This window comes from Bubalus kerabau, chromosome 22, assembly GCF_029407905.1.
Source record: "Bubalus kerabau isolate K-KA32 ecotype Philippines breed swamp buffalo chromosome 22, PCC_UOA_SB_1v2, whole genome shotgun sequence".
Lineage (NCBI taxonomy): Eukaryota > Metazoa > Chordata > Mammalia > Artiodactyla > Bovidae > Bubalus > Bubalus kerabau.
The window spans coordinates 48726487-48744866 of NC_073645.1; the positions used below are offsets into that span (position 1 = coordinate 48726487).

The window sequence follows — 18380 nt, forward strand, 5'->3', positions numbered from 1 at the left end:
AGTCATCAGGCCTGGGCGAGGGTAGCACGTAAGTGCTGCCATGTCCTTAGGGTGTGCCAACGCGGGACTTGTGTCCCAGGTGGTCAGATGCTGGTACCTCCCCCGTGCCAAGCTGCTCTTCCCTGGCAGCTCTCCTTTTTCTCATCCACCTCTACTTTCTCTTAAGACATTGCCTGGTGAATTAAAAACTGCTGATTCATTGAAATAGATTTCGTGAAGACTTCTAAAAATGTACAAGATATGAATATGTACGAGATATAACATGACTCACGCATCTGTTGCTTTCCTAGGTTTGTGGGTAACGTTGAAATTACTTCCTGGAGATATCCATCAGATTAGAAAAGAGTTTCCTCATTTGGTAGACAGGACCACAGCGGTGGCTCGGAAGACGGGCTTCCCGGAGATCATCATGCCTGGTAAGAACGGATGCATCCTTTAGTCCTTCTGCGCATGTGCTGGATGTGGCCGCAAGGGGAGTGTTTGTGTAGCTTGCCACAAAGAGAGATGTGTACATGGGAACTCAGGCAAGCAGAGAGCGAAGCGTGTAAAGCCCAGCGTGGTGGTGGGTCATTCCCACAGACAGGACTGCGGTCAGAGGGACAGCTAACCAGGGATCAGGCCCAGGGAGGAGGTCTCTCTTGGCTATATTAATCGTAATCTGGGAGCAGTCGTGTGGAGTGACTCCTGGTGAAGCAGGAACAGGGACAAGAGGATGGAATGAGCATTGGCCAAAGAGACGTCCAGGTGGTTTCTGTCGCCGGCTGGGGAAAACGCCGCCGTGATCGCAAGCAAGCCCACCGCTGGCCCGTGCTCTGTTGTCGCCCCAAGATGCCTGCCATGTCTTCTGCCCGCCTTGTCTGGCAGGGAAGGATGGGTGTGTGACATCCCACTCACCCTGGCTGAGAGCACGGAGCAGGTTTGGCCGGTGATAATGCTTAGTGATGTGGTAGAGGGTGAGCAGGCAGGGGACCTTTTGGAGAGCCTGTGCAGAATTCACTTTTTGGCTCCAAGGAATGGATTGATGATGATGGTGGGGCAGGCTTACAGGTCTGTTCTGTGATTCCTAACAGCGTTTGAATTGTCCAGAACATGTTCACAATGAAGGGAGTACAGTTTGGGTAAATGCACCCTAGTATGTTCCACGTTTTGAAAATAGCCCTCTGGGTCGGTTACGGGTTAAATGACTCTCCCCCAGAGTGGTCCACCACCCTGAAACCCCACCCCCTGGCCTCAGCTGTGAGTGTGCAGGCTGGGGTCACACACCTTGCTGGGTGTCTCACCTCTGCCCCTCTGTGGCCCTGGGCAGGTTACCCCATCTCTCTGATCTGTGTTTCCTCCTCCCAGGCATGAGAACAATACTATTCCTACCTGGAGATCTGGCTGGAGTTAGGATGCTTAAGGGTTTAAGTATCAGAAAGCATGCGACCAGCTCAGACAGCCTCACCCTGGGAATATTTGTCGGTCATGTGGCTGAGGGAGAGAGACAGCCTGCTGCCGGGCCAGCCTGGACTGCCAGCTGTGTTTCTCTGCACCGTCTCCTCTGCAACTTAACTTTATCCTCTGGGGACAGGTCATGCTGGCACCCAGCTTCTTCCCAAATCCCAGTGTCCTGAAGCAGATGACATGCTTTCCATCCAGTATTTCCAAACAGGAAGACTGATTGTCATCTGACCCGGCCTGCTCAGGACCCCTGGGTGCCCTGGACAGTGACAGGCCGGGGTGGGGACAGGTGCATGTCAGCCACTGGGACTTCTCGGAGGGGGCAGCTCCTCCCGAAGACAAAGGTTGGATGAGGGAGACAGGGACACAGTCTGGATGGACATCTGATTAAGAGGAGGAAGGAGGAGCAGGAAGGGACAGCCAGCACGCATGAATATACAGGTTCGGTGAGGAAGCCCGTGATGTTTACACCTGGTTCCCACTCAGGTGTGTGAGTTACCATGCCAGTACCACCCCCATCCAACCGTGGTTAAGCTTATTATACTGATAATGAGATCCCATATTAAGGTTAATCTGTGATATTTACAATATGATTTTAGTTTCCAAATAATGTTCATATTAATCATCAGATTTGATATCATGAGATCTTGGGAAGCCCGTGAATCTTTATCCCTGATATCTGTGGGACACTTTTTGGTTTGCAGATAATGTTGCCGTTATTACCTAGCTTGATCCTCAAAAGGATCCTGGAAGCCTCCACATGGGTGTTGAACTAATTCCCATCACAATTAAGCTGCAGCCTCAAGTCACATGGCTAATAAGCAGTGGAAATGAGGGCAAACCACCCTGTGGTCAGCACTTGCCTGCAGCCCCCGGCGCAGGGCTTTGCTGTAGGTTCACAGGGAAGAGCCGGTCACTCAGGTGATTCAAAGTTATCCCTTTGTTTATTATAGGGCATTTCAGGGACATGTTACCTCTGTTCCTCCAGGCAATTATGGCTCATTGTCAATGCTGTTAAACTGATAGGAAAAGACATCTAACATTGGCTAGATGGAGTGTTAGCCAGTCTCACCTGTACAGGATGAAAGCGTGACACATAGCACGTTTAGAAACGATGGGACACCTATTGCTTGTGGAAGTCGTCTGCTCTGTACACAGCTAACGGATTTGGACTTCTAGTGGATGTATCATTTACATGTGGATTTGAGACGCAAATTGATACGTGAGGACAGCGTCACTGTCAGCAGGAGCCCTGTGTGCACAAGGGTGCTTCAGAGTTAGCGCTTGTTTATTTTAAGGGCAGTTCAGGGGCATGTTCTTTCTCCTCCCTCTCTCTCTCCAAGTGATTGGGAAACCTGGGGAACTTCTAGTTCACACTGGTTGGGTCTCCCTTACGATTGACAGACTTAAAGAGTAAGTCTAAACCTCTAAGATAATCTCCTAGTAGGTTTGTGGGAAACCTGTACAGCTGACCATTGTTCTGGCTTGTTTGGTGTGCTGAGTTGGCGCTTGGCGTTCCTGCAGTGAGCAAGCCCGGCTTGAGGGACTCACCCATGTTCTCTGGGGCTGAGGGATGCTGAGAGGCTGGGAGCATCTTACCCTTGCGGGGCACGTTCATTCAGATCCCTACGTTTAGCCTGGTAGAACCCGTGCCATCCCGTCACACGTGTGTTTATGGAGACATGCATCTCCTTTGCACAGTGGGAGAGCTGGCCGTGCCACCGTTGTCCCTGCTTCTCACACCTTCTCGTAGCCCCCTGGAAATCCTGGGGTCCTTCTGAGGGATCCTGGTGGGGAGCGCAGTTGTCCCCTGAGCTAAGAAGGTGGCTGGAGGCATGGATGGGCCCACCGCATCTGCTTCCAGCTCCTTCCTCCCCAGAATGAGAGCCCGGGAGGCATTTGCTAAGACCCTCTCATGAGTGCCCATTAGGGATGCTGACCTCCGTATGGGATCTTACTTCTGGACTGGAGCCAGAATCTCTAGGCCAATCAGACAAGGAGACTCTGAGGTTCAGCCACCCCGCTCTCCAGCACAAGCCGCTTCTCTGGCTGCTGAAGCCCCGTGTGAAGCTGTTGTAGCCCTTTTTGATGACGGCCTTGGTACTCTGATAGAATTTTCAGGTGGAGAGATTGTACAGACCACCTGCTTGATCAGTAAGGTGGTTTAGTGGTAAGTGGCCCTGAAGGTTAAGCAACTTGTCTGAGGTCACACAGCAAGGAAATCAACTCTGAATATTCATTGGAAGGACTGATGCTGAAGCTTCCATATTTTGGCCACCTGATGTGAAAAGCAGATTCACTGGAAAAGACCCTGATGCTGGGAAAGATTGAGGGCAGAAGAGGGTGACAGAGGATGAGATGGTCGGTTGGCATCACCGACTCGATGGACATGAGCTTGGGTAGGCTCCGGGAGATGGTGATGGACAGGGAGGCCTGGCGTGCTGCAGTCCATGGGGCCGCAAAGAGTCGCACATGACTTGGCAACTGAACAGCAGCAGCCTGGACCTGCAGCCTTGCCTCCTGCCCCGGCTGTGCGCACCACCCTTCTGAACTTCTCCGTGGTCCGTATCAGCGATCGCAGCCCCGCTTCCTTCCAGCAGCTGCTGTGGCAGAGGTAGCCACGCACAGGGTTATTACAATGATGGCTTTTAAATGAAAGCTTAATTTAATAGTCACATACATTACAAGCCAGAATAGAGCCGTCTAAAAAGCAAAGAAAAACAAGAAACCAGCGGGATTTTTTTTTTCCTTCTGGGATCCTTGTTCTTTGCCCAGAGCAGGTCGTTTGCCGCTCTTGACACAACCCTTGTCCCCTGGGGGAGGGAAGTTGTGTCAGACGTGGGAGGCGGCCAGACAGACGGCAGAGCAGCCTTCAGAGGGTAGCGGCGCTTCCTCTAAATCATGCTACTAACAAAGCTTGCAGAGTTTTCCCAATCGGACCCTTACCAGGGACTTCATGTGTTCTCAGCTGGAGGAAGCGTCTTGAGCTCATCTGTTGCGTGCGTGTGGTCTTATAATTTTTTTTTTGCACGGTTTAAGGCCCATCTCACTTTCAAATGTCTGAGTCTTTTCTTCTGCTCCCTGTGGCCTTATTCAGGAGCCGGACACCTGCCTGCCTGGAGGAGAGACGATCCTTTGCAGAAAGTTTCTTGACCCATCCCTAGTCCCCGATCCTGGGTGTCAACTCAGGACATTGGCCTGTGGTTCAATGCTGCTTTTTGTTCAACTCCTTAGTGGAATGGAAAGGAGGCCAGCGTTGCTGGTGATCCTCGGGGTGCTGACTGCTGAGTCGCAGATGACAGGGCTGGTGATGTGGGTTGCAGTGGGCCATGGATGCTGAGGGTTGGGGTGATAGTAGGGTCAGTGCAGACCCACTGACCGCATCTGAGCTGCTCTGGGCACAGGCTGCCCACGGAGTGTAGGAGCCCCTTGCCCACGAGAATCCCCGAGCAGATAATTGGGGGCTGAGACATTTTCCTCTTTCTTGCGAGTCTTACAGTGATGATGCAAATTGCCTTTGTCATGCTATTAAATGCGGAGACTGTTTTGTAGAAAATACTTCATAATCACCTAATACAGTATTTATGATACTCTGCTCAGAGGGACAGTGAGTTTGGCAAAATTCACAGTTACACAATGAATAATGGATTGGTTTCAAAGGTGTAATTTTTCCCCCCCCAGGTGATGTTCGAAATGATATCTATGTAACATTAGTTCAAGGAGATTTTGATAAAGGAAGCAAGACGACAGCTAAGAATGTCGAAGTTACGGTGTCTGTTTACGATGAAGATGGAAAACGGCTGGAGGTATTTGTTGTTGCAAAGCTGAACCTGTGGTGTTGGAGTCTTACCTCCCTCGTGTGCGCCTTGCCTCTGCTTCAGAATGTGAAAAGCCAGTCTTGTTTCTCGGGAAGAACGTTTGCTCTTTCTTCCTTTTCCCTTACCCAAAAGGGCTGGTTTCCACCGGGTCCTGCAACTGGACGGTCTCTGGATGTCCCTGGGGTCCTGACCACCTTTGCCAAACCCCTCCTGGGCCCCCACTTGCCAGCGTAAACCCAAGGCTTGGAGGGCGAGTGGCCACACTAGATGTTCAGATACTGTTGTTAGCATCTTTTGAGATGGGAGGAAACTGAGGCCCAGAGAAATCAACTTGACCAAGGTTAGAGAGCCTGTGAGAGGTGGAACTCGGGCTGGAATAGGGGCTTCTGACCTTGTGCTTTCCTGGGTGGTGGTCAGGGAGACCTCCTCCTGTGTGGTCGCGGCACCCTGCAGCTGTCCTGGGACGGACTTGAAGACCATGGCCTCCTCTGAGGACTGGAGGCTGAGCCCAAGCAGGAGTCCCTGCCAGCTGCCTCTCTGGACCATGACTGCATCCTGGGCTTCCCGGGGCCCACGTGGCCCAGGGCAGTAACTTGCGGGTACCCATGAGGCTCGGCTCTGCCTGGAGGTGGGTGCATCCTTTGTCTCTGGCCGACATCCAGTGGCCCTGCCCTGCCATCTCTCTGGAAACAGGCCATGCTGCTCCTGGGCTTTACTGGTGTTTCCTTAGAATCGAATGGTCAGTGTCTATGGCTGGAGGAAGAGGATGGAGAAAGGTCAGCTCCTTTTTGATCTGTAGCTCTTTTCTCCAGCCACCAGGAGACAGGCGGTTTCCTGCAGGTCAGGGTGAACGTTACTAGGGGTACCGAGGGTGGAAGACAGTAGCATCTCTGGACCGTGTGGCCATCAAGATTTGGATGTCTGCAGGCAAGGTTATCTGCTGGCCGCCGGCCCCAGCCCGTCACTGGGTGGGGTGTGTTCTGTGGGCTCCGCTTTGTTGGCATTCCCGGGGCAACCTTGCTCCTTCTCCCGGCTCATCTAACAGGGGCGGGAGGAGGAGATGGATGCAGTGTCAGGCTCGACTAGGGCTGATGCGAACTCTTTATGCTTCTTTTAAAGCATGTGATTTTCCCGGGCGCTGGTGATGAAGCGATTTCAGAGTACAAGTCGGTGATTTACTACCAAGTGAAACAGCCGCGTTGGTTTGAGACGGTTAAGGTATCATCTCCATGACCCTGTTCTCCCATGGGGCGGGTTATGAGATGCTCATTTGTATCCCGAGGACGTCGCCCCCTCACACCTCCCCCCGCTCCCCAGGGCTGCCTGCCAGTGGGTACCCTCTGCCAACCCTGGGGCGCTTTCAACAAAGTCATTCAGGAAGGTTGCTAAGGAACCTCGCTGGGGTTTCTTGGAATTTACATTTACTCTCATCTCCTTTTGGATGTAAAAGCAAGACTTTCCTGGAGACAAATGACAGAGTCCTTTACAGACTGCTATTGTCTGTCTCTTCTCAGGTCTGTTTTATGTAAGGCGTGCTGTCTTTACAGCAAATGGAAAAAAAAATAGCGTTGATAGTACATGGAGGACATCACTGGGGAGATGGATCCTGTTCCCTCAGCTGTGATGCTCCGAGATTCCTAGTGCACCCCCCGACACCCCGCCTACCATGAACCAGCCCGCACTCTGCGGGCTTGGGTATTGGGACCCCAGGCCAGCGGCTGGCTCTGGAATGCAAACGTCAGCTATGAGATTACGGACACTCTTGGCTTAAAGACAGTATGTGTTGGGTCTTTTTCCTTTTACTCTAAGTCCTGAAAGAACAGCCTTCTTGCTGCAGCCAAGGGCAGGTCTCCACAGTTACGAGGGAACATAGGTACCTCCAAATTGGGGCTAAAAACATAAATGGCAACTTTAAAAAATAGACGCTTCACTGTGAGGATCAGCACATAAAAAAAAAAAAATTCAGCTTCCTCTTCCAGTCCACGTGGTATCCTGGACAGCATTATTTGGTGTTCAGGGCATTTGCCTTTGGGAAGATCACACCCTGTGGGGTAGAAGTGTGTGGAGTGTTCTGGGATGTCTCAGCGGAATGAAGCCGATTGTGGGGGAAGGTGCCGTAAAGGTGCTAACTTTCCCTGTTTATCCCGCAGGTGGCCATCCCCATCGAGGACGTGAACCGCAGTCACCTCCGGTTTACCTTCCGACACAGATCATCCCAGGACTGTGAGTAGCCACACGCTTCGTTAGCCCCTGTGTATTTATTATTGTGCATTTATTCTGGATTGTTCTAGACGGTGGTTACCGTAACACAGGGAGGTCTTGACACTCTAGCTCCATGTCCAGGTGAACTCAGTCCTGTGAAGTGCTGTCTACTCTGGTTGAGCTGCTCCCTGGAGATCTTCATTTTCTTCTCGAATTTGTCCAGTGAGGTGCCCTTCCTTCCTACTCTACCCTTGGATTTCGTCTTTCCCATTTGTTTTGTGATCCTGTCCCATCCGTCAGAAAATCGCTGAGCTATAACAGACAGATTTCACAAATTGCTTTTAATGCTGTTTGTGCTGGTGCTGAAATCCCTGAGCCCTCTCTGGCTTTGCTGGCGGCCACTGGCGTCTGGAACTCAGGCCGACCTTTTCTCGCCGGTGCTGGTATAGCCTTGGACGTGATGCCAAGACTTTGGGAGGAAAGAATGGCTGTTCGCATCACTTACCTTCCAGAAGGATTTAGCATCAAAGATGAAGTTTGTCTCACAGCCTGTGTTGAATTCATTGTCTGCTAAGGATGTAGCCCTCTGTTAGCCACCAAGTACAAAGTTACACGGGGAAGATGCGTTACTGCCCTATGTGGGCTGTATGCATCTGGCTGTCAGCTAAGATTTGGGAACGCAAGTGATGATACAGTTGTATATGTAGTGGCATCAGGGGAAGGGTGGCCTCAGTGGGCGTGTTTATCACCCACGACCCTGTGGGGACCAGAGCCACAGGGGTGGGCGGGGTCCTCAGCCCTGACTCTGTGTGTGTTTCCAAATCTCAGCCTGAGGGGGAAATGCCCGGGGGAGGGGGTTTGATGACCAGGCAAAGTGGAAGCTGCCCTCCTCTTGGCACAGTGCTTGGCATAGAATCAGTTCAGTTCAGTTCAGTTGCTCAGTCATGTCTGACTCTTTGTGACCCTATGGACTATAGCACGCCAGGCTTCCCTGTCCATCACCAACTCCAGGAGTTTACTCAAACTCATGTCCATTGAGTTGGTGATGCTATCCAACCATCTCATCCTCTGTCAACCCCTTCTCCTGCCTTCAATCTTTCCCAGCACCAGGGTCTTTTCCGATGAGTCAGTTCTTCGCGTCAGGTGGCCAAATTATTGGAGCTTCAGCTTCAGCATCAGTCCTTACAATGAACATTCAGAACTGATTTCCTTTAGGATGGACTGATTTCCTTTAGGATGGACTGCTTTGATCTCCTTGCAGTCCAAGGGACTCTCAAGAGTCTTCTCCAACACCACAGTTCAAAAGCATCAATTCTTCAGCGCTCAGCTTTCTCTAGTCCAACTCTCACATCCATACATGACCACTGGGAGGTTGGCCTCTGAAGGCACACATCTGCCCACATCCACAGAAAACATCAGCTGATGCATCTGGAATTGCCAACAAGTTGCAGAATGGTGTTAGACCGTTCACATACCAGCACCAAACTTTCCCAGCAACTTTCTCAGCTTTCTTTATAGTCCAACTCTCACATCCATACATGACTACCACCACAGCCTTGACTAGATGGACCTGAGGCAAGTCCTGGAGGCTGTGGTTGGCTCTGCACCCTGCACAGTGGAAGTCGTGGTGGCGGGGGGCAGGAGCTGCTGGGGAGGTGAGGGTGGGGAGCCCCGCTGCAGGGCAGGCAGAGTTCTGGAATGCACAGAGAACTTCTCTCAGAAGCATGCTCCCCCTTTAGAACACCATCATTCCCCCTAATTAATAGATTAGACTAGGGCAGAGGGATCTCTCCGGTAGCATTTTAATTTTCCAAATCCTTGTTTTCCTTGTCAGTTTTTAAGTACTCATTACAGACATGACGCTATCACGATACAGTTGCATAATTAATGAAGTCTCCCCAGCCACAGCTGACGGGGTTGGGGGAACGTGTGAGCATAGCAAGTGTGATGATGGTGAAGTCGGTGGGCCACCCTAGCGATGAGGGCCACGGGGGGGCCCTCGACGCCGCCTCGTCTGCGCACACTCTGGGGCAGAAATGGGGCGAGCTGAGGCCACACTGCACCCCCTCCCTACTGTCCCCAGCAAAACATGTTGCTTTACCTCTTCTGGAAGCAGGTGACGGGGTTTCTCACACTGGGCTCCGTCCTTGGGGTTCCTGGGAAAGTTTGGTGCTGGTATGTGAGCGGTCTAATGCCGTTCTGCAACATGTTAGCAATTCCAGATGCATCAGCTGATGTTTGCTCTGGATGTGGGCAGATGTGTGCCTTCTGAGCCGACCTCCCAGGAGTTTCCCTTCTTTGTAGGGGGGCTGGCTGGGTGGGAAGCCCTGCCTGCCCTCTGGGGCATGAGGTCTTCTCCTGTGACTCCTGACGTGTAAATGTGTTGTCTGCCTCGTCATGGCTGCTAATAAACATGCGATAAATGCAGTCCATTCCTGATGTAAAGAGGCAGAGTGTTAATAATTTAAAGGTGCGCTTTAAAATTCTGTCCTACTTAATAGTAAGGCTGGGGGAAGCTGTCTGCTGGCAGGTATGGTCACGTGTCTTGAACCACGGCTGATTTCAGAGACATGCTTTAATGTTCTTCATGTTTGCCCAAACTTAGAACCTGGTGGATCAGATGGAAAAGAGTCCACCTGCCATGCAGGAGGCCTGGGTTTGATCCCTGGGTTGGGAAGATCCCCTGGAGGAGGGCATGGCAACCCACTCCAGTATTCTTGCCTGGAGAATCCCATGGACAGAGGAGCCTGGTGGGCTACAGTCCATGGGGTCACAAAGAGTCGAACACGACTGAGCAACTCAGCACAACACAAACTTGGAAGGATCTCTTCCTTCTCTCTTGAACACTGAGAAGTTTTATGTTTTCAAGAACCCTTTCACCAAGTTATTTTTTGATTCCTAGGGTACATATATTTTGCTTTTATCTGTCCTTTTATCTTTGGTTAGTCAATTATCACCCACCTCATTAGCTAGCATTTATTGAGCACCTATTATATTCCAGGAATGCAAAGATCAATGAGATATACTATCTCATGCAGTGATGTCGTAGAGTAAGTATTTTGAGCCTCTGACTCAAAGTGGGCAGATGTATTGCTCTTGGACCTCTGTTGTTTCATCTCTAAATATAGAATCTGGGATCTGTAATTTTAAAGTTATTTTCTAGCCTTGAACTCAATGGTTCCATGCTGTGTTCAGCTTGCATCTCTGAAAATTCATCGCACATCCATTTCTTCAGCCCAGAGGCCTCATTCATGTCTACCTGTTCAGGCACCCGCCCACCCTGGAGCCTGCACTCCCCTCTGCTCACCAGCCCCACTGGCTGTCAGCCCCCAAGCAAGCCAGGCCCTCCTTTTTAGGGCCTCTGTATTTGGCCATCTCTTTTCCTGGAGGGTTTACATTTTGGGTCATACGTAGTCTATCTTCGCAGAGAGACCTTTCTGACCATCCAGCTGGGTCATCCCTGTTCCCATCATAATGCTTTAACAAGCTCCCGACTTTTGTTTTCTTTGTTATGTGAAAGAACTCGTTTGTTGGCGTCTCCCCAACTAGAACAAATGTTTATTGAGTATCTGATATATAGCGGGGACTACCTTACACACTGGGGAAATAGCAGTGAAAAAGTACACAACGTTTCTTTCATGGGAAAACCCAGTGGATGAAGCTAATGATAAATTTTCACGCATACACACACACACACACGTGCACACACTCGGCGCATGCACACACATGCACACACGCAGGTGCACACACACAGTACAGGCTTGGTAATCTGGTAGTGATAGGGATTTGTCTTAATCTGCTGGGCAGTCACAGCAAAGTACCACAGACTGGGTGATTTAACAGTGGAGATTTCTCACAGTTCTGGAGGCTGCAGGTCTGAGCTCAGGGCACCTGTGTGGTCGGGTCTGGTGGGAACCCTCTTCCAAGTTGCAGACGGCCACCTTCTCACTGTGAGCTCACATGGAGGAGGACAGAGCTGGTGTCTGTTCTGTTTCTTATAAGGGCCCCCGTTCTATGGGGTCAGAGCCTCAGCCTTGTACCACTCAACCTTAAGAGCCTCCTTTTAGGCCTTTTCTCCAGTACAGCTGTGCGGGGATTAGGCTTCAGCCTAACAATTTTGTTGAACAAATCAATATCTAACAGTTCAGCTCCTGGCCATTGTGAAGACCGGTCAGCTGAGTGCCAGGTAGGACCAGGGTCTGCAATTGCTCTTCTGGGCAGGCTGGTCGCTTCCAAGCAGGTGACTCCTTGGTGGAAACTTGAATGAAATGAAGAACTGAGTCTCCCATGCTGATTTTGGGGGAAGAACTTCCTCGCCAAAGCGAATGAAATTTCATGCTCAGGTGTTTAGTCCTCCTGTGACTTACATTAGTGGAGGTCCAAGGTGGTCATCTCTCTGTCTTGACTTTCCGTGTTGACTGTCTGTTTTCTCAGGGAAGGATTTGCCCCTTATAGTGGTCACTTGTGATGGCCTGTGTGTTCTGCCATGTTTATCTGTGAATCTCTAGGCTGCAAACACCGTCTTCACTGTGAGTTCTTTCCAGTTACTCTTGGCTTTCAGTATTGCAGACTCCTCTCCATGTTCCCCTTCAAAACATCCTTCTGCTCTTGGCCCTTTACTCCAGGTTCTGACTTGAACTTCCACGAGGAAACTCTAACATTGCTCTGAATTTACAGATTAGTTTGAGCCCAAGGATCCCTTTGTGATATGTGAACATTGTCTCCATCTCTGTGTTTATGTTTACTTCAACATCTGTCAAAACAGTTTTGTAACTTTTTCAGAAAGGCAGCTCTCGTGGCATTTTATGATGTTATTTTTGTTGTGACGGCTGTTGAAAATGATTATTGATCTCTGTTGCAGCTAAGGACAAATCTGAGAAAATATTCGCCCTCGCTTTTGTAAAGCTCATGCGCTATGATGGGACCACCCTAAGGGACGGGGAGCACGATCTTATCGTCTACAAGGTGCGTTCTTTTTTCTGTTGGTGTGATGCTGTTGATGTTGACTGCTTCAAGCCTCTTTGGGCTTCCTGGCCTGAGTGAACATCTCCCATCTTTGTGGCAACAATGCTCTCTAGCAACTTTTAATTCTGAAAATGAACATTTCAGATGACCAGCTTTTTAGCTGTTCCTAAGGGGAGATGTTTGTTTTAGTCGCTAAGTCATGTCTGACTCTTAGCGACACCATGGATACCAGGTTCCTCTGTCCATGAGATTCTCCAGCAAAAATACTGCAGTGGGCTGCCGTTTCCTTCTCCAGTGGATCTTCCTGACCCAGGGATTGAACCTGCATCTCTTACATCTCCTGCATTGGCAGGCACATTCTTTACCACTCGAGCCACCTGGGAAGCCCATAATAACACATTAGATTCTGTTTAAAAAAATGCTCTGTGAGTGTGAATTCATCTAGAGGGACAAGGGAAATATTAAAAATAAGCAGTTTAGCACAGGATCTCAGTTCAATATTATGGCTGTTTTTTCCTATTATTATTATTTTTTGACTGTGCAGCATGTGGGATCTTAGTTCCCTGACAAGAGATCAAACCCATGCCCCCTGCAGTGGAAGTGAGGTGTCCTAACCACTGGGTCACTGGGGAAGTCCCCTGCTCAATATTATTTAGCAAATTAGTCGGGAAAATAATTTATACAAGAATAGACACATGTAGATGTGTAACTGTAGGCTTCCTTGGTGGCTCAGTGGTAAAGAATCTACTTGCAATGCAGGAGATGCAGGTTCAATCCCTGGGTTGGGAAGATCCCCTAGAGAAGAAAATGGCATCCCCACTCCAGTATTCTTGCTTGGAAAATCCCATGGACAGAGGAGCCTGGTGAGGTGCAGTCCACGAGGTCGCAGACGAGTCGCACACAGCTTAGCAACTAAATAACAGCAACATGTATAACCGGATCACTTTGTTGTGTGCCTGTAAGTAAGCACAACGTTGTCAGCCAGCTGTCCTCCAATAGAAAACATTAAAAAATTAAGTAAACTGTTTAGGAAATAGTAGAAAACAAATGTCATGATGGTTCAAAGGATTAAGAATCACAAGGGGGTAGAAAAAATTGCCTGGTGCCATGAGTCGCGTGTGACCTGTTGCGGCCTTAAACCCGCAGGCGGAAGCGAAGAAGCTGGAGGACGCGGGCACGTACCTGAGCCTGCCCTCCACCAAGGCCGAGCTGGAGGAGAAGGGCCACTCGGCCACAGGCAAGAGCATGCAGAGCCTTGGGAGCTGCACCATCAGCAAGGACTCCTTCCAGATTTCCACGCTCGTGTGCTCCACCAAGCTGACCCAGAACGGTGCGTGTGGGGTGTGGAAAGTTGCACGCCTCTCCGCACGTTTTCTCCTTCTGCCCCCTCTTTCTCGTGCCCCCTGCTGGATGCAGGAGGCTTCCCCAGGTGCCTGACTCCTACCCGTGAGCCCTTCATTGCTCTGTGATGGTCTGTGTGGATGCTGATGACGGGGAAAGAGGGCGGGGCTGACGGCCCTTCTACTTTGAAACTCACATTCTGCTTTTACCCTAAGGATGAACCTCAAAGTGATGGATTTACTTTTTCTTAAAAAATTATCCATCTATGTATCTAGATATCTATTTGTTTGGCTGCCCCAGATCTTAGTTGCCGCATGTGGGATCTAGTTCCCTGACCAGGAATTGAACCCAGGTCCCCTGCACTGGGTGTGCCGAGTCTCAGCCACTGAACCACCGGGGACGTCCCTGAATATACTTTTGAAAAAGAATTTTGGCCAAGAGAAGGTAGCATGGCATAAAGGAAAGTCTGCATAATTGGAAGTCAGACCAATGCCCCAGGCTTGAACCCTGGGAATGACCTTGAACTAGGGTCCCCAAGCTAGTGTTCCTCATCTGTGTCCTGGTTATATGCCTGTCTCCTAGGACTCTATGAGGGCTATGGGAGGTGTAGGGTGAGACTCCACCCTCTTGGGTCTTCCCCTCTCCTCTTTGTTCATTGAAATAATTACCAGTTACGTTTACTTTTAAAAGCTGCTGTTGATAACATTTCTAGTCCCTCCGACGGGGAGATAAGGCGCCCCTTGCTGATGCACTTACACCAAAGCACGGTCTTAAGGCAGCATCAGATGGTGCCCGGCGTCCCCGCCCTGGCGGCGAGGCTCCTCGGCCTTGTCCCCACTGCTCGCAGCCTCCCTGCATTGTGGCCGCCCGGCTGGGGGCCACTTCTGATTCCGAGTACACCATCTGGTCGAGGCAGAGACCCCTCTGCACAGACCCTACACTGAGTAATCCAGCTTCCCGAATGTGACCGTCTCACAACTGTGCGGAGTACCTTCATGTTCTCTTGAAAGTCAGCTTGAAAATTCAATTTTTCCCTCTTAGCCACCTGATATGGATTTTGATTATTAATGTCTGTTGCTGTCATGAATTGTGTTCCAGGGGTTGTCCTTAAAGCTGGGGCCCAAGGGACAGTCATCGTTTGGACTTTAACAGGATAATCAAGGGCCAAAAGTAGCCCCATATTCTGGAGGCCCCTGCTTGGTAGCGGAGGGTGCACTGGTGTGGGGTATGTGGGCCCCGTTTAGACTTTCCCCGCCTGCTGTCTCTGCCTGGTTGTACTGGGCTCTGCAAGTTTTGTTTCTCACCATTTGTCTCACGAGTAAATTGGGACCGGCTGCAGGGCGGGGCGGGGGGGTGGTTGGTGTGGAGGATGTGTGGCAGAGAGTAGCATGTCATTCAGATGCTTGAAGGCCATTTGGATACATCTTTCAAACAATACCTTCTTATCACGGTTTGCCTGGCGCATTTTGAATTCTCCCAGCCTGGGGTCCTGCTCCGAGCAGGTGAAAACCCTGCCCAGAGGCATTGGGTTCCCTGCATGCCTGGGGAAGGGTAGGTTATGTGCAGGCACTTTGCAAGTTTAATTCCCTGGGGAAGATGCCACCGGCAGGTTGGGCACTGGTTTGAGCCTGTGTTATAGCGAGGATGACCCCATAGGTCAGATGTCACCCTGGATACGGCCTTCACAGTCCATTTGCCCGATGACCAGCTACTCCTTCTAGATAGCAGCCCCCAACCTTATTGGCAGCAGGGACCAGTTTCGTGAAAGACAGTTTTTCCACGGACTGTGGGTAGAGGGCTGGGTGGGATGGTTTTGGGGTGATTAGAGCACATCACACTTATTGTGCATTTTATTTCTGTGGTTGCTACATCAGCTCCACCTCAGATCATCAGGCATTGGATTCCAGAGGTTGGGGACTCCTGTTCTAGGGCCTCTTTGAACTCAGGGCAGCCTCTCTCATGGAGTACTTCAGCTTCTGCTGTGTCGTGGCATCTTCACTGCATCATAAGCCACCCTCTTACCTATGGGTCATATTCCAGAAGCATGTTTGGAAGCTGTTATTTGCAATTTGAATATGTTTCCCCATTAAACAGTGTTCTGAATAGCAGGTAGGTTGGGCCCACCCACAGAATCCTCCTTAACCCGCATGTCCCTGGAGAAGAGGACTGCGAACCAGGATATTCTCAAGGTATTAAGTCACAGTAATTTCCCAGGGAGATGTGTCTCACTGTCTCTGACTTCCTGACTCTTCGAGTTCCACCAGTCTCAGGATAGTCCTCTGCCTGGGACTGAGGGCAGGGCACCCTGGCTTCCGCAGCGGCTGTTGCTGGGCAACCAGGAAATTGCAGCTGTCAGCGATGCAGCTTACTGAGAGCCAGGGGGACCCGTCTTTTGTTGTTCATTTCACACCAGCCAGCGATGCCTCTTCTCGGGATGGTGGCTTGTCAGGTGTGCGAGATGGAGTTGCCCCAGTTGGCGTTGAGTCCCAGATTCTCATTTGAGGGAGTCATTTTTCCGAGACCGTGATTTGTTCCTGCGAAGGTCCGATACTTAGGGAAAAGGAGTGGCTGCATTACTCATCGAGATTTGTATGAAATGCCTCTGTTCTCAGCACTATGCTGGATGCTGTGGGAGAGAGCAGACAAAGCAGGAGATGTGGTTCCTCTCCTGAATCAGCTTACTGCCGAGTGAGAAAGAGAGAAATCCTGACACAGAGTGTTGTTACAGGCCAGACTGCAGTGGCTACTGGGGATTGAGAGAGCGCTGGGCACCTAGACGCTGGTCAAGCTCCCCCTCCTCAAAGGTGTTCTCAGAAAGATACAGCTGGGCCAATTAGCAGTTTGCAGACACCTTTGAGGAGAGTGAGCTTGGCCAGCCCCCTAGGTCCCTGCCCTCTCTGACCTCTCTCATTTCCCAACATCTCAAGGGCTTCCCTGGTGGTTCAGATGGTAAAGAATCTGCCTGCAGTTCAGGAGAGCCGGGTTCCAACCCTAGGTCCGGAAGATCCCCTGGAGGAGGGCATGGCAACCCACTCCAGTATCCTTGCCTGGAGAATCCCATGGACAGAGGAGCCTGGGGGGCTACAGACCATAGGATCGCAAAGAGCCAGACATGACTGAGTGACTAACATGATGATCTTTTCTCAGAAGAACAGTGTAGAGGTGAACCTCAGCCTCCCTCTAATCCAAAGTGCCACTAACTCTGCTTAAATGGATTCAGATTATTAACTAGCCTCTGTTTAAAAAAAAATTGCTGGTAATTCTTATGAGGTAGAAAGCTCCCTTCGGAGAAGGCAATGGCACCCCACTCCAGTACTCTTGCCTGAAAAATCCCATGGGCGGAGGAGCCTGGTAGGCTGCAGTCCATGGGGTCTCGAAGAGTCGGATTCGACTGAGAGACTTCACTTTCACTTTTCACTTTCATGCATTGGAGAAGGAAATGGCAACCCACTCCAGTGTTCTAGCCTGGAGAATCCCAGGGACGGGGGAGCCTGGTGGGCTGCCGTCTATGGGATCGCACAGAGTTGGACACGACTGAAGTGGCTTAGCAGCAGCAGCAGCAGCAGAAAGCTCCCTTAACCCCAGGACTGAGAGCATGACTGAGCAGGATGTAGCCTTTCTCATGACTTCCCTTTTGATTAGAAATTAAAATGTGTCAGTTTTCTTGATGGATGACTAACATGTTCACCTCTTTGATGGACGGCTGCTGCAGGTCTTCCTGCCGGCCATCATGCTAAGTGCTTTTTCCACGTCTTACTATTTAATTCTTGCACCGACCCTGTGACTCAGGGAACCATGCACCCATTGTTCAGATAGGAAAACTGAGGTGAAGGTGCTTGTCCAAGGTCATAAAGTGGTTCTTGCTGCTGTTGAGTTGCGCAGTCATGTCTGACTGTTTGTGAGCTCATGGACGGCAGCATGCCAGTCTTCCCTGTCCTTCATCATCTCCTGGAACTTGCTCAAACTCATGTCTATTGAGTTGGTGATGCCATCGAACCATCTAATCCTCTGTCATCCCCTTCTCCTCCTGCCTTCAATCTTTTCCACCATCAATGTCTTTTCTAATGAGTCAGTTCTTCACATCAGAAGGCCAAAGTATTGGAGCTTCAGTTCAGCATCAGTCCCTCCAATGAATATTCAGAATTGATTTCCTTTAGGAATAACTGGTTTGATCTCCTTGCTGTCCAAGGGATTCTCAAGAGTCTTCTCCAACACCATGGTTCAAAAGCATCAATTCTTTGGCACTCAGCCCTCTTTATGGTCCAACTCTTAGCATGGCCCAACTGATGCTTGAATCTATGCTATTCATATTCCAAATACACAAGGATGTCCCCCTGCGTTTTCCTGTTTGTAACTCTTACCTTCAATACCTGTGCTTGGGTGAGGCCATATAAATGAGAATGTGTGTTCGGTGCTTATCACCTTTTATGTGGTTTGATCTTTATGGGGTTTCCCTGATTGCTCAGATGGTAATGCAGAAGACCTGGGTTTGATCCCTGGGTCAGGAAGATCCCCTGGAGGAGGGCATGGCTACCCACTCCAGTATTCTTGCCTGACAGTAATGCAGGAGATCTGGGTTCAGTCCTTGGCTTGGGAAAATCCCCTGGAGGAGGG

General features: G+C 50.3%; 1 protein-coding gene across 6 annotated transcripts in view; it reads left to right on the forward strand.

Annotated features, from left to right (window-relative positions):
* The window catches only part of DOCK1 (dedicator of cytokinesis 1), a 560005-nt gene that overhangs the window by 90042 nt on the left and 451583 nt on the right, over nt 1-18380 (forward strand). For all 6 annotated transcript variants that reach the window (XM_055560921.1, XM_055560923.1, XM_055560922.1 and 3 more), the window contains 6 exons: nt 291-416; nt 5122-5246; nt 6378-6476; nt 7409-7481; nt 12322-12425; nt 13572-13755. In XM_055560921.1, the coding sequence (XP_055416896.1) occupies nt 291-416; nt 5122-5246; nt 6378-6476; nt 7409-7481; nt 12322-12425; nt 13572-13755 (711 nt within the window). The remainder of the gene's footprint in view (nt 1-290; nt 417-5121; nt 5247-6377; nt 6477-7408; nt 7482-12321; nt 12426-13571; nt 13756-18380) is intronic.